Source organism: Opisthorchis viverrini (genome assembly GCF_000715545.1).
Source record: "Opisthorchis viverrini unplaced genomic scaffold opera_v5_377, whole genome shotgun sequence".
In the NCBI taxonomy this organism is placed as follows: domain Eukaryota; kingdom Metazoa; phylum Platyhelminthes; class Trematoda; order Opisthorchiida; family Opisthorchiidae; genus Opisthorchis; species Opisthorchis viverrini.
The window spans coordinates 367,555-389,822 of record NW_008752018.1 but is presented as its reverse complement, the minus strand read 5'-3'; the positions used below and the strand labels follow the sequence as shown (position 1 = coordinate 389,822).

At 45.8% G+C, this 22,268-nt stretch overlaps 2 protein-coding genes across 2 annotated transcripts in view; one reads left to right on the top strand and one right to left on the bottom strand.

The window, feature by feature from the left end:
- The window catches only part of T265_10371 (hypothetical protein), a gene marked incomplete at both ends in the record, with an annotated part of 47,751 nt that overhangs the window by 11,082 nt on the left and 14,401 nt on the right, over positions 1–22,268 (top strand). The window contains 9 exons of the mRNA XM_009176726.1: positions 2,673–2,876; positions 4,443–4,547; positions 7,256–7,335; positions 12,580–12,661; positions 13,726–13,830; positions 16,025–16,444; positions 16,541–16,693; positions 18,026–18,094; positions 18,701–18,799. Coding sequence (XP_009174990.1) covers positions 2,673–2,876; positions 4,443–4,547; positions 7,256–7,335; positions 12,580–12,661; positions 13,726–13,830; positions 16,025–16,444; positions 16,541–16,693; positions 18,026–18,094; positions 18,701–18,799 — 1,317 coding nt within the window. The remainder of the gene's footprint in view (positions 1–2,672; positions 2,877–4,442; positions 4,548–7,255; positions 7,336–12,579; positions 12,662–13,725; positions 13,831–16,024; positions 16,445–16,540; positions 16,694–18,025; positions 18,095–18,700; positions 18,800–22,268) is intronic.
- T265_10370 (hypothetical protein) lies at positions 5,524–15,914 on the bottom strand (the record flags this gene model as incomplete). The annotated part of the gene is made up of 4 exons (XM_009176727.1): positions 5,524–5,787; positions 8,946–9,203; positions 10,507–10,617; positions 15,642–15,914. The coding sequence occupies 4 exons, from the start codon at positions 15,912–15,914 to the stop codon at positions 5,524–5,526; spliced, it is 906 nt and encodes a 301-aa protein (XP_009174991.1).

Here is a 22,268-nt window from a genome sequence, read left to right as displayed (position 1 = left end):
CGTTCCAAACCAAGCATAGAGAGGATCAATAAAGGTCACGTGGTCCCCATCCTAGAAGACGAGTTGCACCAACATCGCCCAAACTATTCGTAATCGCCTCCATACCTCTCTGCTAGATAAAGACTGACCACCATTCTGATTCTGCCATTCTGAATCGGGCACTGGAAACAGCAACAGGTAACCAGGCCATCGCAGGTTTTGGTGCTGGATATATCCTCCGCTTGAAGTCTCTGCTACTCAACTGAACATTGGTTCCCTAATTCTCTCGTTGCGGATCTGTCGGTACCAGCTTACACGAGCAATGGTTCTGAGACAACCGTGGTCGAAGACCTGTTGTCAGAGGCAACGCCTTATAGCCGTGCAACAAAGCAGCCCGTGCTGTGGCGTGACATCCCCTGAGATTCGGGGCTATACGTTTTTGTGACCACGGGTGCCCCAAATGAACAAACGCGACGCGAGGCTTAAAGGTTTGTGCATTGACCTCATCTCTGACATCACGACCGGCACCTGTACAACTTCCAAGCTCTCCACAACCTCGGGTACTTCTCCATGGGTTTTAAGTGGTGTGTTAAGTGACTGCATATCCATTTGCATGCACCTACACTTTTTGGGTGCTGTACGCATACCAAAGAATGAGATTACTTTGGTCACTTTATCCAGAACCGTATGTGTCTTCTCCTCCCCAAAGAGTGTTGTCTGCATATTCCAGACCGACGAGATAATCGTCAACAACTACCTGAACACTGGGATTTTGAGGAATTTCTTTTGCGCGTCTCGTTTCGTTTTTTTTGTGTGAACCTGAATAACAGTAGAGAGAGAGTGGACACCTCTGTCATATTCACCGTACCGTTGTCACTCAAACACAGTCACCATCATCGAAAGCATGACATCAGGGTTCGACACTGATGCTTCGCTGCCGTACAACCGTCATTTATTTGAAAGCCTCGTTGTGAAGAAAAGGACAAAGATGGATGGGGGAGAGACTTAGTGCTAGCTTACTACAATCATTCCGAGCTGCCTACACCTGCAGACACTAATTCAAGCAATCTGGATAGCAAGTGACATCAAGACGTCGTTCAGCAGCCATATCTTACAAGGTCTCTAACCAAGCACAGTGTCCCTGTTCCCTAGAACAGTGGTCGCCCTTTTGGTCCGTACAGAGCTTTGATTCCAACAACGAACTCCCTGTAAGTCTAGGTGACGACCCAGGTTCTCTGGCGCCCATTAAGGCGGCGGCGCCACACTGGAAATGGCGAAAGAGCAAGTTTTCGAACTTCGCCTTTGAGTTTTCGCGCAACGTGACTGAACTATCAAATTTGTCACCCACGCAGTAGTTATCTGAGATGTGAAACGTGAAATGGCATCCACTAACCACCAAGATGAGTATTTATTCAGTCATTGAATGTTCGCAANAGTCTCATACACTACCCGGCTAAGTTTGACAACCCTGGATGTGTGCTTTTGAGGCATAAACTTTTGTACGCAAACTGATTTCACTTCTCCGTGAGATCTTCACGAATTGCATAAGGGACACGAATTCCAATCTCTTCTTTAACCTTCCTGTTTGGCAAAATTATAGAACCCAAGCATCGATATGCAGTGACGCGTTCAACTTCATGATATCCCATGTGAAGATTTACCTGTTGAGGACTTGTTTTCATGCAGAATAATTTTGTGTTATCGCAAGTTTTATGTGTTCTGCGTGGTAGCTGACTCAATCAAGATTGGTTTGTAGATTTGCGTTTTCGCTGCGGAAGGCAATGTTATCGCCACCTTCGAGGTCTGTAATCCAAATTCTTGGGCTCAGTTGGAAGTTAGTGTCCGTCAGTCATGAAGCTGAATAACACTGGTGATAAGGGGAATAATCATCGAACGCCAGAGGCGTTCAGAGGATCTTCTCCAGTTTGTTCTCATGGTTTGCATATGCAGGTGGACTTAGAACGAGCCTTCTCATCCATACCATGTAGGTTGGTTTTATTCTCTTTGACAATGGATTCTACTGGGCAAAATTCCAGAAGGAAAAAGAAGCCAAACCGTTCTTCAGCTGTGGTATCCTTTCGGTGCACAAATGCTTTGCAACCCGAAGGAAGCTGGACTGCTGGGTTACTGCCGGATTACTCAAACCTATACAAGAGATATCGGGACCAGTTTGTGGCCTGGCGTCTTAATCGCTGAGTTCTATCGAACTCTGGACCATATAGGTATCATCTGCTGACGTCATTGTTTGGCTATTCTACAAACAACACTTTGGAGTCATTGCCGGTTCGCTATTCAGCACGCTGTCTGCTCGCGCCTTACATTTAGTTCAAGTTTTTCCATTGTTTCGCCGTTTCGTGAAGCTCCTATTTCAGATCACGGCGTGCGCCATAGCTAGTCTCAACTAGTTGCACATAAAGTCAGCTATTTTGCATCTATTGGGACTCATCAATACTGCGCATATTATGATTTGAACAGTGTATCAGTTAGGAAACTACTCACAAGTTTGCTGAAACGAGAGATTCGTTTGAGCCTCCCGCGAAAACCAAATTCATACTCAAACGAGTGTATTTATCGAAAAGTATAGAAGTTAGATCTTCTGGTTAAAAATCCAACAATATAATGTATTATACAATCATGATATGACTCGTGTGTGTTTGTGTTTCTAACTACCCTGTTTTTTCCACTTTCTGAAGCATTTGGAATCTGAAAAGAAAACTCTTCTTGTGCGTTTGGAGATGGCTACCGCAGAGGTGAATCGACTGAAAGCCGAAAGCGAAGCCGAGGCAAATAAACTGCGTGAGCAGCTGAACGAAACGCAGTCGAAGCTAGCGGCCGTCGCGTCAGCCAAACCTGCTGTCCCCAATCCGGAACTGGTGCGAACGCAAGAACTGGCTCAGGTGTGTTAAACCTCAATTCCCGACCAAACTAATCCAATGAGATCAAATTAGTCGCGGTCAGCGTATGAATGATGTGATGATCTTTTTGTAGAAACCTGTTGATCACAAATAGAACCAACTGTTGGCATTCAACGTCATACGAAGACTGCATATTGACTGTCCACATTCATCCTGCTTCTTTATAAAATCATATCCCCGACTCTGGACGGTTCCAAAAGGAAAATCAAAGCATGTGTACTCTTTTTATCCAAAGAATGTGGATAGGATTTCCGACATCTTCCCGATACTTTCTTTTGTTCGTGCATTCATGTGTACGGCATCCCAGAAATACCAACCTTTGTCAAACCGCCTGTCGCTATCTGAACCATGAACGGCAAATCCGGTCAACTATTTGTTTTCGTTCGCAGGGATTCACAGACTTCTTCATTCCCTGAGAATGGCAACCAGAAATTTTATTTCTCTAGAGGCTTTGCCTTCCCAGAAACCTTATTGTTTCTTCACTCGTGTGTTTGATTTTTATCGATCAGGTTGAGCCGGACTCTATTAGAGTGATAAGCACCGATAAACGTTGAAGTGGTTCACTTGCTCTCATTCCTTATTATCCTGGGTTTTTGGTAAAACCTCTCAACCTGGGTCCTGTCTCTAGCCTCAGTGCAAATGAACACGGGAATGCGGTGCCTATCGACTTTTTTTATCATGAAATGATTCTTTACTAAACTTCACTTATGACCTTCATAATGAACACGGGAATGCGGTGCCTATCGACCTCTTTTATCATGAACTGGTCCTTTACTAAACGTCATTTATGACCTCCATATTCCTGTGTCGAGGTTGGCCTCCCTATCCATGGTATATTACTCCAAATCGGGATTCTTCACCTGCACTCCACGGTGCACGACATTACATCACTTCGACGAATTGGTCAAATCAGTTTAGGCTGGCCGTGTACTCATCCTCCGGTTGAATAGCCTGAGTTGATGAGTTAAGTCTGAGCATGCATGTCGTAAGTTTCCCTAAAGAGTCTATTATATCGCGGCATGGGTGATAATGTTCTGAATTCTCCGGAGAAGACACGACTATACCGGCAGCAACGGTTCGGGCCAGTAGGCTAAGCTATTCACCCTGCTGCGTTACCTAAAGCAAACCGGCAACCCGACAACATGGGCTACCAGCACTCATTCCTATGTTGTCCGACCCTTTTATGATGCCTCACTGTCAAATCGATGCGTCTCCTAGGAGAATCGGTCTGATAAATCATCATCGATATCAGATTATTTCTGAAGACGGACTTTTGATGAAGTTAGCCAACTAGAGCCAAGCTTGAGAGCTGTCGTGAGCCAAAAGGTCCTTCTGATGTTCTTATGTACTTTAGTGGTCGATTGTAAACTATTTACAAACGGTGCATTAGTTCCAACTGACACAATAAGCATTTGATGTGGGGTCTCTCTTTTCCGTGATCCCAATCCATCAGTTATTTGCATGATGCTTCCTCACAGTGCCGCGCACGTCTTTCTAAGTCCCATGTTGTACCTACTACGCATCCGTCTGTTCTCCCCCCCCCCACAGCTGATGTCGAACGAAAACCGCTTGCTGAAGTCCAGCTTGGATATGCGGAAGGCAGAATTGACTCAACTGCGTCAGTCACATTTGCGACAGCAGCAGGAACTACAGGTAAATATGCTTAATCGCTTCGTTTTGGTCCAAGTGGAAGTCTGCTGTGGGGGCGAGATGGCCCAAGTGGTTAGAAGGCGAATTTACTGACCGGAAGTTCCGTGGTTCGAACCCGACCTATGGCTGTCGACTTTCCCTGTCTAGGCTTGGGCAACCTGGCAGTATCCCAGCCCTCTTGCAACCTTCGGGTGGCATGGCAGTTACGCACCGAAAGGGTGCTACAGCTGAACGATTTCATTTCATTTCTGCTGTGCACACAGAACTAGCGTTTCTAGATTGTGTTTGTTAAATTAGCAACAATAACTGACCTTCGCCGACAGGATTCTTGAACATGCTTAGACAGTTTCATTTGTTCCGAAACCACATACACATATAGGTGGTAAAGTTGACTTTTCAACGTGATGCATTCCAGTTTGTGCACCGTTTCGGATGAATTAGAAGCCCCGGAGGCGTTCTTGTGGACTTGTACGTGGCAATCATGAGGTCAGCCACAGTACAATGTTTGTGGCTGTGACAGCCATACGGACTTGGCTACGTGTTCAATACTGAGATGTCAGAGTGCTGTTCTCACTCGGCAGTGTATGAGAACGTGTCATTTTCTGTTTGACGTTTGTTAGACACACTAGCCTGAATCATGCTTAACAATCAAAACATAATATGCCTTGTGCACTGCATTTGCTATAGACTGCGTACTAACAATGTGCAGTGGTTCCAACTCATAAGCAGCAAGAGCAACTAATAAAGTACCGTTTGATTTGCGGTTGTCTCCGAACAGGTTGACAGTAATCGGCAAGTTTGGAGTTGGAAATTCCCGGATTAACAAGAAGCCTTCGTTAACGACTCAATGAACGATCCACTGTTAAAATACAAAATGAAGCGCAGGCAGCAAGGTGTGACAATTTGCTTATCATCATCGGCGTGTTGATGACCTTTTCGTCACATGCGATTCAAATGTCGGTGTCGAACATGGTCTGCCTCACTGTAACTCAGCGCATCCACCACTCAGTTTCTCGTTGAAAGCATCGTTCAGCTGTAGCACCCTTTCGGTGCCTAACTGCCATGCCACCCAAAGGTTGCACGAGGGCTGGGATACTGCCAGATTGCCCAAGCCTAGACAGGGGAGTCGAGAGGCAGAGGTCGGGTTCGAACCACGGACCTTCCGGTCAGTAAACTCGCGCTCTAACCATTTGGACCACTTTGCCCCTCGTTGAAAGCATAGGAGGCAGTTAACTTCCCATTTCTATATCTCACGTCGAAGACGGGGGCCGAAGGAGCGTTTACTCTGAAGCCACGTGTTCAATACCCACACTAACTTCCACAGTTTTATTGGCTTGAAGTTCAAGCCCATCTTGGTAGTGGATACGGCAAATGAAGCTTGAAAATTTTGCTTGGGTGGCATGCGAAGCTCAGAACTCCTGTTCTTAACCTAGACTTTGGCGTAATATAGTTACCAAGATGGGTTTATTTGCCTTCACCTGGAGGTACCTACTACCGTCATGTTGCCAGGCTGTGCGAATATGCCGAAAAAACCTTTGCTCATACAGTTACCATTCAAAAGTGACCTAGTTTCTCTTTCTTGCCCTCTGTTCCCACACTTTTGGTCGTGCAGGGGTTTGCCGTGCGACAGTCTTCTCACAGCTAGTTCCGTTTGGCCAGGCTGCCCCCGCCTTCTGTTCGATTTTTGTCATTGGATAATAATCATTCATCTGTACCTTCTTTTCGGTGCCTAGATCCATGCTACCCGATACAAGCCCGAGGGCCGAGATACTGCTAGTTTGTTCATGCGTAGACCCGGGTAGTTGAAATACCGGGTTCGAACCACGAATCTCCCGGTCCGCACCTAAAACCACTGGGTCATCCCGTGTTGTGTCAATCCAACTGATAGCACCTCACAATAAAATGATGTGTCGCTGTTCCGTAGCAGATCGCTCACTTCAAAAATAAAAGACCGGTCCACGATTCTCTCATGTTGATGTACTTATTCGTTTGTGAATTTAGCGCAACTTATGTTGGTCGCACAGTCAAATCCTTGTGGCGAGGGATGGCTGAGCACAACTGGCGTGGATTAGAATGAGACAGTCGAATCAATCACAGCCCAACCAGTTGACAGCAACAATCAGGTCAGATTAGCGGACCCATTCAACACAATTTATCACGTGTCATCAAACAGACTAAAAGCCGTCACCGGTGTGTTCTGGTGGTGGTTGGAGCCAAGGCCATTCAGCTGTACAATTCAGACTCTTGTTCTATAGACTAGAATGTGGAGGACTTCTGTCGGCCATTCTACAAACAGTTGTTTTTGTCTCCTCGTTTTACATCGCATAATCGTTTTAATTTGTATTTAAACGGTGAGTTGTCGATAAGGGAAGCCTATATGTTCACGCTCAGTGTGGTTTCGGAGTAATCCCCTCCCATTCGTCCCTTGGCCCTAGCTCCCTAAGAGTAGATATTCCATCGATTCCACACACTCACTGATTAGAGCATTCCTCACCCTCACCTATAATGCGCATCGCCTCAGTTCGTTCGAAAATCGAACCGGGTTTGCAACGGTTTCGTCCCGAGATGTGATTAGGATGAGCACCGAAGAAATACGAGAGCTATTACTGCAGACAAGCTGAACATATTCAGTCCCATTTCAATTGATATTTCATCGCTAGCTTGATCGTAATCCTCATCTCGAATTCCTTCCTGCCTGTCTGTTCCCTCAGGCATTTCAAGTCGAAAATCTGAAGCTACGTGAAAGTCAAGATACAGCAATTGAGGAGCTTCAGGCCAAATTTCAACAGGAGTAAGTTCTCAGCATTCTTTTCCAGCATCGTATGGACTGGTCGTTTGCTTGATATGTGTGAGAGTTTCCCTGTTGGTGACTGCCCCATGGCTCGGCGAAAATGTCTTGCCGAGAGGTGGTCAGCCATTGAATTGCTCGTATATGTGAGTGGATATTGTGGGATGTAGCGAAATACGTCCTTTCCGACGGAATGGTCGCTGATGAGAGGAACACTGCGCGAGGTAATCGTAGTGCCAATCAGTTCTGTTCAGTCCAGTCGTTTTTCAAGTCAGTAGAGCGGTGCTTCAACCAAACGAATGGGAAGCCCATTGTAACTTCTTATCCTATTCAAAATTTAATTAGATGAAGACAAGAAGAATTCAAAACGGATGCGAGTAGTTATTCCCAGACTCCTGTCGTGCTCATGTCTAGTGACACTTGTCTTTGAACTTTTAGTACCCGACTAAAATTCTACTCCAAAGGTGAAAACGAGAAGCACTGTGTAGCTTTTAATCTTTTTGAAACTTTATGATCCTCGGATCAGTTTGAACAAAACAGGAGGGAAGAACACGAAATGAATTTGTCTGGCACCGGCGTTATTCTTACAACTTTGTTTCACCCTTGTTGCGGTTGTCTAACAGTGTGCATTTCACGAATCTGTCACGAACCTGAGATCTCAGTTGGTAACCGAACTCTGCATGCTTAGGAATGATTGACCAGCATGTGATTTGCTCACACTGAGGGTACAGCACTCTGCGGCTTGGTTGATACACCAATATCAAACCTGTTTACCTCCGAATCATACAACTTACTCTAGGGTTAGAAGCGGTAGCCCTAGACAGTTTTTTATGGAGACAAAAGGAGAATCATTACATCTATATTTATGGGGTAATCACAGTTTTCCACAAGGTGGTGCTGGAATCACCATGAGGGGGCGAGAAGCGGCGAACCAAAGGTGCTGGACTCGGATTGGCCGACATTCTGACCAATCAGAGCATGCCTTCGTTTGGTCTGTCCTGCACGTGACACATCCGTCCAAATGGTGTGATGTTGGGTTATTAAGGACGGCTGGTCTCCGTACAACATTGAGCGACATTAACATTTGACTACAATACTACAACAATTGTAATAAGTCGACACTTGCAGCCCAGTGCAGTCTGTCCGTGTTTGAGGCCTGCAAGTGGTCATAGCGAAATATTGGACTTTTGTGTTACCCAAGGAATAGTGAGTTCGCATTATATCCGAGCAATTTTCAGACGGAACCGTTCTATGGGGTTTATTCGGCTTAAGAGATTTGGCGAAACACTTCCTCGAGAACGTTTCTATGGGTTGAAAATTATACCCAATTGAACGTACCTAATACAGTCGTGAGCATGACAACTAAAAGCATTCTCTTGCCACATCCGTCGTCCTGTGGTGTCATCATCCGAGTTGCTCTACTTGTTTCATACAGCAGGGCCTGTAAGCGGAAATTTGCTACTACCGACACACCCTTCCTACACTTTCACATATTCTTTCTTCTACCCTACCCCACCCTAACGTAAATACTCCTTCTGCAGGTCCCAGTCCTGGGGCTGATCGCCTTGATCGTCATGCTCAGCTGCAAGCTTTATGCGTCCGACTTTACTAACAATCCCAAACACCTTCGGACCTCTCAAACCATGTAAATAATAATAATAATAATAATAATCGTTCAGCTGTAACATCCGGTGCCTAGCTGCCATGCCACCCGGAGGAAGCACGAGGGCTGGGATACTGCCAGATCGCCCAGGCCTAGACAGGGGAAGTCGAGTGGCAGAGGTGGGATTCGAACCACGAACTTTCCGGTCAGTGAATTCGCGCTCTAACCAATTGGGCCATCTCGCCCCCATGTAAACCCGTCTACTTAGCTGTCTTTAAATTCTCCGCACTGCAACAATCAGGACAACAGGCGCCTATTCATCGTACCCTGGATTCCTTGTGTATTGATGTATACTACCTTTCAGGAGCAAGGATCCAGAAAGCAAGTATTGTAATCGGACTGACTACCCGCTCGCTCTTTTCCCGCTCTCGGCCGCGCAACTCTGGTGACGCGAAGGCCGCTGCAGTTGCGCATGCTGGAGTAGATATTTTGTTGGGCTATCCAGTGCAGAAGTCTCGACGTGATGTGATACCCATAGATGATCACTTCTGCAATTTTCGTTTGGTAACTTCTGTGGAAGAATCTCAAGTGTTTTTTTACGATGGGCTCAGAGCCAGGACATCTTTGTGGTGGCTGGTAATATGAATGCTCATGTGGGTTAACTAAGCGCTGCTGAGAATTTATTGGGTGATCATCTTGGGTTGGATCATGGGCAATGGAGAGCGCCTACTGCATATGTGTGTCGATTACAGACTATTCTTTTACGGTACCGAATTCCGGTCCACCAACAAACCAGCCATGAATCCAAATAAACCAGGTTGTAATCAGTTGTTGGTGGCGAGGGTCGATCACTGCGCACCGCTGCTTCCGGAATACCTTCGTGAACTGCGACCATGCACTTGTGCGCTGCTGCTTTTCATTGCACTTTTCAGGTCTACGAGAAACTCGCACACCTCGCTTCACCATTAAGAAGCGGTTTAATCCACCCAACCTCATCGAAGTACTGGTTCCCTGGTAAGATGTTCATTTCGCTGGAATCCCAACAAAGTATTTCTCCTGGTCTCAACCACAACTCAGCGTGACACATTATTCGACACCAGGTAGAACTAAGTATCCGTTCGGACTAGGAAGTTTGCTGAATCCGAACGGCTGAAGAAACGAAAAATGCTGGAAATTTCCACAGAATGTTCCACTTGATTCGCCTGACTAGTCTTCGGAAGCTTCTCACACTCACATCGAATGTAGTAAGCACAGGAGCGTCAGCCTTGTGATAAGACTTATGGCGTCACTGATTCTTCGTCATCGTACGACGGCACGCCAGGCCCCGAAGCCCTGAACGACAAGCGTGATTTCGACCGGGTATAGGCTGCGTCGATCACATCTTTATGCTCTATCAGATGTTACAGCAATGTCACATGTCCAGACCACCCAGAATGTTTGTCTCTTGACTTTAAGGGCGCGTTCGATTCCGTCTGTCGGTCAGCGCCGTTGACCACACTTGCTCAGCTGGGGATGCCTCAGAACATAACCCGGTTTCTAAATTCACATTCACTCTCCAAAAGCTTCCCTACAAAAAGTAGTGTCCGACAAGGCAGTCCACTCTCTCCATTCTTGTTCAACTTCATCTTCAACAAACTAGTGTCTTCGAAACTCCGGCGTTTAAATCGTTGCCGGTGAGAGCCCTGTCGATCCAGACTACGCAAACGATATCGTCCTCACATTTGAAGACGGAAGCCAAGGACGAGAACCGTTTCGGCATGTGCCTTCTACCTACATAGTGCAGTATCCGACTACGTCCCTTGCAATCCATGAAGAAGTTGTGTCGAGTTTTACATACTTCGCTAGTTTTGTTTGCTCTGACGGAAGCGTGTCCGATGGAGTTGGTGCTCGGATCTCGTAGGTTCGAATCACGTTTGTCAGTTCACGTCATTTATGGTTTCAAAAAGGCATACGATTGGGTCTCAAGGGTCGCTTCTACAAAGCTGCTGCAAAGGTTGTATTGTTGTTTGACTGCGAGACGTGTTACCAGGAATCAGACCCCTGTGTGACCCCCCCCCCCCCCCGAGTCCATCTGTCACATCACTCAACAACGCTAATCGATGCCCCCTAATGCTGTTAGTGTGGAATCTTACTGGTTGATTTTAATCCTGGCGCTCAACCAACCTTTCAGCCTAATTACTTGGTCTGATGAAGCTTTCGTATGAAAACCGGAAAATTTCGGAGCAATCAAGCTACTAATTATTTCCGATGCGAACGCTTCTCACGCTTGTCTATTTCGACCACAGCCGGGTTCTGTCTGGAGGCCAGCCGTCCCTAATACCCGAACATCACATCATTTGGACGGATGTGTCACGTGCAAGACACGGACCAAACGAAGGGATACTCTGATTGGCTACAATACCAGCCAATCCGGGTCGAGCACCTTTGACTCGCAGCTTCTCGCCCCCTCACGGAGATCCTAGCACGACCTTGTGGAACGCTCTGTGATTACCCTATAAATACAGTTGTAATAATTTCCCTTTGTCTTCATGAGGGGCTGTGTGGAGCTACCGTGCCTTTTGTTATACCATCGTGTGCGGAGCAGGAAGTCAAGGGACTGATAAAGAGTTGCACTACCGTTCAGCAAGACACAACAGGTTCAAACCAGCTTATCACTAGCGAAAAGTTGGAATTTTCTAATTTATTCTTTACCGTTCCAATTTTGACGCCAAATTCGCGTACACTTGCCCATTTAGGTTCTGATAATAGAGAGGAAAGGAGCCGTTGTGTTACCGTTTCTATTCACTTTCTACATATTCCTAAAGCTTAACACCGATAAAACTGCGGTTGTTAGAGCATATTCTATACCACTGGATACTTACTGGTTTGGGCAGGAACCTAAAACTTCGTGCCAGTGGACAAACGATGTTGTACTACTGTTTAACCGACCCAAGTGTACCGAAATTGTGTTCACACTGAGACAGGCCATTCCACCTATCGGGACCCTATCTACTATATATCTACTACTTTGTATCATCATCTCGTGTGACTTGACATGACAAACACATGAAAAACACAAATTCGGAGGCTGAGTTAACTCATACAACGAATTTCTTCTCTAAATATCGCTATTACACTTGCTACCTCCTTACCGGTCATTTCATACTGTTCACTCTGGCACATTTTGTTGGCTTGCGGTAACCTTTCCCTTAGTTTCCAGGTGGATTTTCACACACCCACGAATGTCTGTGCGAACTTTCTCTCTCATTGCTTTTCCCATATGGTCAGCCGACTCCCCAAGCGAACAGCATCCATGTGCAAGATCATCATTGACGAATAAAAACTCCGCCGTTCCATATCTCGCTCACCTGATGACCTCAGAGCCGAAGTTTTAGTACTAATACTCTTGTTGTTTGTTCTTCATCGCACAACTTTCGTCCCGCCTGGCCCCTCTTTTATAAATACTTCTTAGGTTACCACTTGCTTCTTCAGTTTCGGATATGTACTGTTTATATGACATACGTCCGCCTATCCTGGTTAAAAATAGCCGTCTGAAGCTCGAGTAGGAAAAATTTCTTGTCAATCATTTGAAGTGTGCGTACGCAGTCGTTCTAATACTTCGTGGCCAAAGTCATTCCCCTATACGCTACATCTTCTGCCCTCAGGCGCGCGGAGGCTAATTCACGGATCGCGTCATACGAGGCCCAACTTCAACGTCAGTCACATGAGTTCGAATTAGAAAAACAGGTAATTGATTTGTGTTTAATGTATTCAAACTTTGCCGTCATATGTTATGAATATTTACGTGTTATCTGAGTACTCCGACGTTTGGAACATAATTGGAGAGGTTCCAGACTTTAGGTTTCCGGAGTGCTCATCTTTTTTAATCACATGATCGTGGTAACTCCCACTCTTCCTCTTGTCTTCTTCTGATACCTTCACACCCACCCACATCTTGTGAAGTTGCAACCATTTGACGGCCAGAGGCAAGTGTTGATACGGATTTTCTGGCAGTGACTTCTTTTTGGTAAAAGGCTTTCATAGATGGACGAGATCATCCAATCCTAGATAGGAGTAACCGAAAGGCCGTGGAACACTCCGAGCACGCGCCTCCATGCCAACTCGACTTCTCGTGACTTTTAGTCTGCACCTGCTCTTTGTGGATGGATTCTTGTTAACACAGTTTATTTGTGAGTATGCATAACTGCTGATTGATTAGGGTTCCAACGATGGCGACACTCCAGAACGCACCAACTTATCAAGACCAATCCGTTCCCCCAAGGTAGCAGGTGTTTCTGGTGTTATTGGTATTTTTTGGTATTCATTTATAGCTTGCCTTACAACCTAAAGCCTGTCCAAAAAAAATTAGGAGCAAGCGAACAGGCCACCCTGCTTAGAGCCTATGGCCTCTCAACCTAAACTCGGGTTTCATCGATCTCGTTGCGTGTTAGAAGTCACGGGACCATTAGCTTCTTAAGAGGCGCGTGGATTGTTTAGCCTAATTACGCCACATCGCTCCATTGTCATTTGTTCTTGGGACGGTCACGTGATGCGAATGCAACGTCACATGCCATACCATTGGTGTCACGTCCCTGCCACTCAAATTCAGCAGTGGTTTCCTCGTATGATCACCTACACTTTATATAAGTAGCAAGTCTGGGAGTATTACCACCACTTTATCTGGCGATGTAACTCTGGTGCATTCAAGAGTCCATTCCTATTTGCTGGTATTCCGACAGACTCCCAGCTTCCAGTTCACCAAGATCCTTCTACCACAGTTCGGTTGTTTCGATCCATTCTTACTTTCATAGGAACTGTCGCGTACCCTCGCAGAAGTCAAAGGTGAATTGGCTTCCCGAATGGACAGAGAAAAGCGGCTTTCGGAGATTATTTCAAGCTTGGAATATCAATTTGCAGTAAGTTGATCATCTGTTTTTGGCTTCATATAGCATTCGATGCGCTTTTTCCATTTTCCCCCATAAGTGCTTTTTATAGAAGTTAGTACCATTTAGTTTTCAAGTGGGAACCAAGGCTGATGGTAACTCGAAAACTACGCCTACCTAATGAGCCTCAAGAAGGGTTGAACTGATCAAAGTGTTCTCCGCAGGAAAGTGGACATCTTGATGTTTAATTTTGAATCCCTCCTTTGTTTTACTGTTGGGTTTGTGCTTTCAGAATATCGGCGCTAACGGTCATCAGGATGTGGAAATAATTTATGAGTCTCGGCAGCTGAAATTGTGGTTGAAAGGGCGTTGTCGTTTGGTATGCGGTCAAGAAACAAGTTTAGTAAATCGTCGGTGAGTATGTCCATCTGATGGGCCTCCAGACGGGCGAAATCGATAACAGCTTGTTGAGTGGTTTCAACAGCCTTATGAGTAATGTGGTGTATGGTGTAAGATTATGTTTTAGACTGGATATCCAAGAATTACCTCCTCTCACATAGCGGAGACGTTGACGCCCCTGTGTATCTTTTGGAGTACTATTAGAATCATCCACGGCGGGGCAGGAACTCTCTAAGACAAGTATCCAATCCCCAAAAGGCCTCTAACAGCTACACAGGGGTTAAAAGTCCAATTAAACGTCATGTCCAGATCATTTTACTTTGTCTTTTTCGGTTTAAATCTACATGAATTATGTTAAGATCTCCGAAAGTCTAATAAGAAATAGGGTGTATGTCAGCTGACGTAACGCTAACTGTATTACGTCTCTTCAGAAGCCTTCAGCATAGGTTGCGGAATTCCAACGCCATTCATCAAGACCTGGTGAGCTTAATGTCTATTTGAACTGTGGATAGGTTTATCAAACCTACAACGTCTCCATTCGTGCTCTAGAAAACGTGTCAAATAGCAGCTTTTAACTTGTCAGTTTTCTGCGCTTCGAGCGCAGTGATCACACGCCGAGCCGTCCTACTGAAATACTGCTTTGGATTCGCAAAGGTGAGTCTTGCCGGTAGGCGTCCTGCTTGCAACACTTGTCTACCCATTTTGCTGCTCATGGTTGTGTTTAGCAAGTAAATGCCTTCCAACTCAAGTCACCAGAATAACTTGAAGGCTATAGACACTAAACCTGTAGCGGCCATCATTTTCCGAACACGTTTACAAAGCCGCACAGAATGAAGGAACGAACGGTCGCCATACCTGACAAAACTGAGGCAGTTGGCCAAGTCGGTTGGCCTCATGATCACCCATGGGATCGTGAAGCGATGAGGCTTCTCGTGGGAAAAACCAACTAAAGTATCCATTGGGTTCCACGAAGTCGCATTGGAAGATCTTTTGCAAGCATTGTAACTGTTGCCTAACCTAGTTCCTTCCTAAATGTTATGCTCGGGTACCGCGTAAATGGATATTCCAATCTGCCCTTCCGTCTAATACCAATCTTTCAATGGAACAATGAACTTTTAATGGACGTAGTTTTATTCTATTCGCTTGGAACACAACCAATGCACACCTTTTTTCATGAAATTGGAGAGAGTTGAGGGGCTTCATCTAGGTTGGTCAACGAGAATATATGCTAATAGTACTAAAACATGCATGTGAAAACGAAACTGTAGATTCACAGTGTAATCTGATGTCCTGCTGCACATGTTGTGACTGAGTTAATCCGATACGTTGAAGGGCTGTCCTCGCAGTGTAATCTGATGTCCTGCTGCACATGTGACTGAGTTAATCCGATACATTGAAGGGCTGTCCTTCTGCGAACCATTTCCTGCATACCAGGGCTAGAAAACTTGGACAATTGTGAGGTGGTGTTCATAGTAGAGAGGCTGTCTCGCATGTAGGACATCCATACTGGTAGTAGAGCATCGTCCAGCTGTAGCACTCTTTCGGTGCCTAGCTGCCATGGCACACGAAGGAGGCACGAGGGCTGGAATAATGCCAGGTCGCCCAAGCCTAGACAGGGGAAGTCGAGTGGTAGAGGTCGGGTTTGGACCACGGACCTTCCTGTCAGTAAATTCGTGCTCTAACCACTTGGTCCATCTCGCCCCCCCCCCAGAGAGCATGCAGGTCCGCGTGTACCACCTAGGCTCACAGATGAGCCCAGAATAAATAATTGTTTGTGTAAATTCGCTCTGCGTTAATTGGAGATCCTATTCCCCTCTTGTTTCACAAGGAATTGAACGCTGAGAAACAACGTCTCTTGGAGAAAGTGAAAAGCGTCAAAGCTGCGAATGAAAGTTCGAACAGTGAACTTCTTATTCAGGTGGCAAATCTGTCCAATGAGTTGACACGCACAACATCCGAGCTGCACAAGACTCAACAACGCGCGGATGCCGCGACTGCCGAACTGGAACACCTCAAGGCAGGTTCGGTACAACCGCATCTCCTGGAAGCCCGTGCAACTGCTGCAACTCAAACTGTTAGTGGAGACTGTCGGTTAAAGAATACGCAAGACACCGAGTCTCACAAACTGGTGGAAGAGTTGCGGGCAGAGCTGGTGACCACTATGCGTGAACTGAAATCCACAAAGAATGATCTTGCTGCCTCGATGACTTTACAAGAAGCCACTCAATTGGAACTAGAGCACTACAAGGTGAGCTCGTCTCAGCGAACTTCTGATCCATGCCCAGCCTCGAGGGCTAGTACTCTGTATGACACGACTTTTTTTCCATCTTTCCCATAACGACAGTCTACTCTTATGCATACGGAGGAGCTTTTGGCCAAGCTTCAGGTGATGGTGGAAGAGTCCGAGTCCAGGTGGCGGAAACTTTTGTCCGACTCGGAGTCTGAGCGTGACCGACTGCGAAAACAGCTTGCACTGGCTCTTTCTAAAACCGCACACGTGAGTCTTTTGTCACAATTAAGTACTGAAAAATTTCAGACATGTCAACTAGTCCTCTCGCGAAGTCGTGGGTGCGAAATTACCTCCTTTCCTACAGGTGCAGCTGTAGAAACAGCCTTTCTAGCGGATATTTCGTCCCGTAAGTGATGCCACTCAATCTAAGCACTATACGGCCGTTTCATCCTTATTGGGATGAGCCAGTCAACACGTGACCACACGATGTTGATTCCATGATTGAAGGACGACTGATGCTATATCCCGTCTACTTGGGAGTTAATCACAATACTACTGAGCCCATCGGGGCCAAGCGCTTCAGTGTTCGAACTAGTAGCCAGGAGTTCGCCGGTTTGAGACTCCCTAGAGTTTCTCGAGATACGTACCACTGATGATTCTTAATAAGGATGAAACAGCTGTATAGTGCTTCTCCGCTTTTTAACATATATTATCTCCACTTCTAAATTTCCGTCAAAAATATCCTCATACAACCAAAAAAACAGCCTTTCTGAGTTGTTATATGTGGTAGATGTGATGGTCATCGGTGCTTGCAGACGCATATTGATGGCAGAGTATGACTCACTGGTATTGAGCAGTGGGACATTAGTGATCTACTCTCGACCAAACTGTATTGCCCAGCGAAAGACAAGCTCGTGGTGGCCTCATCATGAAAACCAGCGTCGTTTCGACCCTTTCGACGAAGTGTATGGCGGCACTATCGTCGAGGCTGTATATTATTTCCAAACTGTTGAACAGTGTTGGTACTATTTCATCCATCTTGCCTTATCGACTGATTTGCTCAGGTTTCGCCTCTTTACCCCCCTCACAGAAATCAACTTTTTCTGTACACGCAACGACAAGGGAGTGCGAGCAAGTGCTGATGTGCTGACCGATTTCCCGTAGATAGATGGACTCGGAAAGCTTTTTCGAAACACTGACCTCCCGACAGCTTATTCGCTAAGCTTTTCTATGTGGGACTATTAGTTTCCTACTTGTGTTTTGGTGAGCTGGTACTGCGTGCTGCTTCTCACTGCCCCTGAGCAAGTGCAGACTGAATGGATAGTAAGGTATAAAAAAGATAAATAAAACTTGGCACACAAACAAAAGTGCCTAGTTGGAAAGTGGTTTGACGATCTTCTCTCGGCTGTGTCGTATACAGTTTAGTCATCGGATCACATTCTCCATTCATCCAAAACCCAGTCTCACATTCCTCTTGTTGTGTCAGATTCTTGTAATGTGAACAAAATTGATTCTTCCGTTGTCCAACTGCTCCCCACGATAACGACTACCGGTTTTTTCACTTCCTCATCTCCGCGCCCCTGTTTTCCTCACCACTAGATGGCCGAGCGGTTGGAACGAACTGAACAAAAGCTGGGCGTGCAGCGGCGACAGAGCGGTCGACCTCAGGTCTGTTTTATGGATTTCTATGCACGCCGGCTTCCCTGAAACATCAAACATCAGTGTGTCCTCAGTTGACCTTATACTAGTCATGGGACGGCTTAATTATATTCCGCTAGTCCCTTGGTTGATTTTTGCTTGAAGTTGAGGATTGTCCCTTGATTGTTAGGGTTAGATGCTATTTGTTGTAAAGCTACGGTCAGCCTGCGAATGCAACGGTCCTGTAAACGAGTTCCGTTTATCTATTCGTTAGTGGCAATGTGGTCACGTAATCCGGAACGTTGTGTCGATGACCAACTCTGAGTTCCTCCGTACCCGAAATAATGAAGAAATTTGAATGTAGCGTATAATTGCTTGCGGGATTCCTTTTACAACTCTCCTAGATAGTTCTTTGCATTTTGTATCTGCTTGTCCATCCATCGGCCCATCACATCGAAATGTCGAAACTGTCTACGGCCATCTGTCTTCCTTTGGCATCAAGTAAGATTAGGCTGACTTTGCGGTCGGCTTGTTTGAATCTGTTTTGATCCTGTTGAGGCTCTGTCATGTTTTTACTTCCGATAGTACCACGTAGTCTTCTGCATTTTTTTGTCTAGATTGTTTTTCACCTTTCAGAAACGGGCATCGAAAAACTCAAGGACGCCAACCTCACCGTGGTCTGAATCACCAACTCTTCAGATATCAATCAACGAGGATGGTTGCGTCACCCCCGAAGTAGGTCTTTTTATTTGTATGATGTATTTACATGTATATATATATGTATATATATATATATATAGTATATATGATCCATACCATCACTGAGTTCTTTGTACGTGAGAGTGCTTCGCCTATCATGTGTACAACCGAGTCAATGGGCTAAACTCTTTTGAGTGGGAACCCCGTTATAACCGCTTTGAGATGGGAACTTATTTACACCAGCCCAGTAGCCTGGTTTTGTTGCGCTCATGTCTTCCAACTTCCCGTGAAATCGATCTACTAATTTGTGATTGCCGTTTTATTGCCCATAGATTCGAAAATAAACGGAACGTGTTCCTACCAGAGAGGGGACATTTTCTCGAATGAACGTCGCTGATAAGTCTTATACGTAACAACCTCGACATTTTAAATTTGCACGTGAGATGAGTTTTTTTCTGTCGTGTCAATGTCTGTGATACCACACGTACCAAACGGGGTCTACCCACGCAGGAAACTTTTCCAACTTACGTCTTAGCAGTACCAGAAAGCTGCTACTCCTCCAGCTGCTACCCAGTTCCTGAACTAGCTCAATATTCCGTCGCCTCCAATACTTGGCTCCAACACCCCACCATTTTACGGTGATGGAAACTCTAGCAGCTAGAACAAATGTACATGGTTTACCAGAATATGTTACACTGGTAGCCATCTAATCTACCATTAATGGACTAGGAGCTCACAGTCGGCTTCTACACCCAGAAATTAGAAGGGTATCCTCTCCAGGATTCCAATAATACCCCCCGTGTGTGTGCTCACGGTGTGCTCACCACGGGCTCTTGTCAGGTATTAGTTCTGACAGGGATGTGATGAACAGTCAACGCACATCTCAAGGACCGGAAATTGAGCCACTTGTGGCATATCATGCCGTGTGATGAATTAAGTCTCGATGTCCCTAGATGAGGACCCTGGGATGCAATTCATCAATTTATAAAACTGGTACACGTGGCTCCATTACGCAGTTAGTGGTGCACCTGCATCAAGGCTATCTCGTTGAATGTGTAGCTATCAAGCCTCCCGTTTCCTCAAGTAACTAGAGTGCTTCAATACGAACCAATTAAGAATACCATCCCCTCCAGTACTTGGACTTATCTCTCTGTTCTTCTATTTTCCGCTGACCGAAACTGTTACAGCTGGAACTGATTAAATGACTGACTGATCATTTGGTCTCAAAGGACACGTGCATCAGATTACAGCTATAAACCAACCTATTGTTTACCGAACCTTTCTGAAATGAGGAATGTAACGGAATGTCTGGGTGCTGCCGGTTAAGCTTCTCTTCTAGAATGCATCCACGTGACCCTCTCCATGCTTGATTAGAAATAGTAAAAAATATGGCAGCTAACCAACGTCAGTGGCACTCATGTTGTCACCTTCTATCCAGATTGTCTGACTGAATGTTGAATGTTTGTCGTGGGCTAGTCCTGGTTTCCAGCCCTGTCCTATTATTTTTCTTTATTCAAATAATCTGGTGTAGTTGTACGGCAGTGAAGCGCCAGGCTTCGTTCACCGAGAATAAGGGAATGAGAGCCACGTGTTGGAGGCGATGGCCCAATCTGTACATTGACGACAAGTGGATTGATTTGTCCAGTGTATCAGGAAGTGAGAACTACGCAGTGATGGCTGACGTTGGCTGCATGACAGCTATATCTGTCAGGGTCACCAGCCATCGATGTAGCTCGTTCCGCGGTACCCATATGAGAAGACGGCGGTCGCCAACGTGACTGATTTGACTGGCAAGGACTTTCGTGTTTTGTTGTTGTCAAGTTATGGACTCACCGTCCCTCGGTCGTCTCCATCCGACACGAGACTGGGTGGATCGGGCTCTACGAGACAGGCGGTCCTCTGGCATACGAAGTACATGGCCTAACCGGCGTAACCTGTGAAGTATGACAAGCTAACCCACCGTGAAAGGAATTGATATGGCTTAGCGCTCTGTCTGCTTCAACTAAGAGCTTACACTCAATCCTTTGAGGGACTTCTAGAAAAGAGCACTTCGATGTAGCTCCTTACTAATTGGGTTGTACGACCACACCCAAGCTGCGTTTATGATGAGGCCACCAAAGTAGCTTCAGTACTCAGAAGGGCGGCGTGCATTGCAAACCGAGGGTAGTATCTCCTTAAGATGAATTTTAAAGCCTTAGAGAAAAGACTTGAGACCACCATTAACAATACGCAAGTGCCAATATGATATTTCGGCTGGGCTGGTGATTTTCCGCGAAAGAGAACTTTATTTGATTACTCGACACGGCTGGCCTGCGACCAGTCACGTACGTTTGAAGCGTTGTTAGTGTCACAGTTTGGTGGTAAGTTACAAAATCGAACCAGCTCTTTAGGAATCCAAGCTCACTCACCTACGGCGAGAATGATTAACTGGCAGTGCCGTGCTATATGGAAAATTTTCCACCTTTTTCCAGTTCAGCGCGTAATCCCTGATCCATCGACGGAAATTCAGAAATGTCTCTCATTATCGGGTGTTCCTTGCTAAGTTGTTTTACCGTACTTGTCTTGTTAATTACTCTAAGCTTCCTTGTAGGTTTCAAAATGTTCCTCCTGAATTCTACGTGCACCTAGCCCGTTACTGTGTATGTGTGCATCACTAACATTTACTAACGGTCATCTTTATCACGATCCGTTAGAAGACTGGACACCGTGACTCTACCTAATTATGCTTATAACGTGTACTACTACTGCCACTACAAGTTGGTAAACCAAATGCTTGTCGCCACTCTAGCTGGCACACATCACTCCGTCATTGGTGACTTCGCCAGAGTATGTGGATGAACCGAGTGGCTCGCCCGTGGATGACCAAAAAGCCGGGAAGTCCAAGTCTGTAGGTCGTGTTATTTGTCTGCCATGCTGGTTAGTTTCGTGCAGATACAAAGGGATTCAGGTTGTTCTCATTTTTGTATTGAAAAACACAGATAACGACGTTTGTATTCGGCATTTTGATGTATCTAGTACTGCTCGGGATAGCTCAGTGGTGAAGACGCAAAATCACTAACCGGAAGGTCCAATCGTGGCCTCTCGACTGCTCATGTTTGGCCTTGGGCAATGTGGCAGCGTCCCGGCCCTCGTGCCTTGCTAGGCTTACTTACTACACTCAAGTTTCACTCCAGAGGCCTCGGTTGGTGTCCCATATAAGCCACAGCAAATCACTAAGTCACCTTCTCAGGTGAACACCTACTAACGCCTTCTATCCACGTATAATACTGGACGGGATACTATTAAGACTGTCTCAGTTTTCATGAATAACTCAGCTAAGCTCCGGTTCAACACAGAGTCACCTCTCGAAATGTTGGTTACTCGACCTATGAGATTCCAGTATTTACTGACAACTCAATACTGTTTGTTTCGCATTGTGTTCGGAGTGGTCCGGTAGGCCACCCGGCGTCGAAAGACACAAACTTTCAAAACATTCAAAAACAGACATTCAAAACATGGAAGTCGT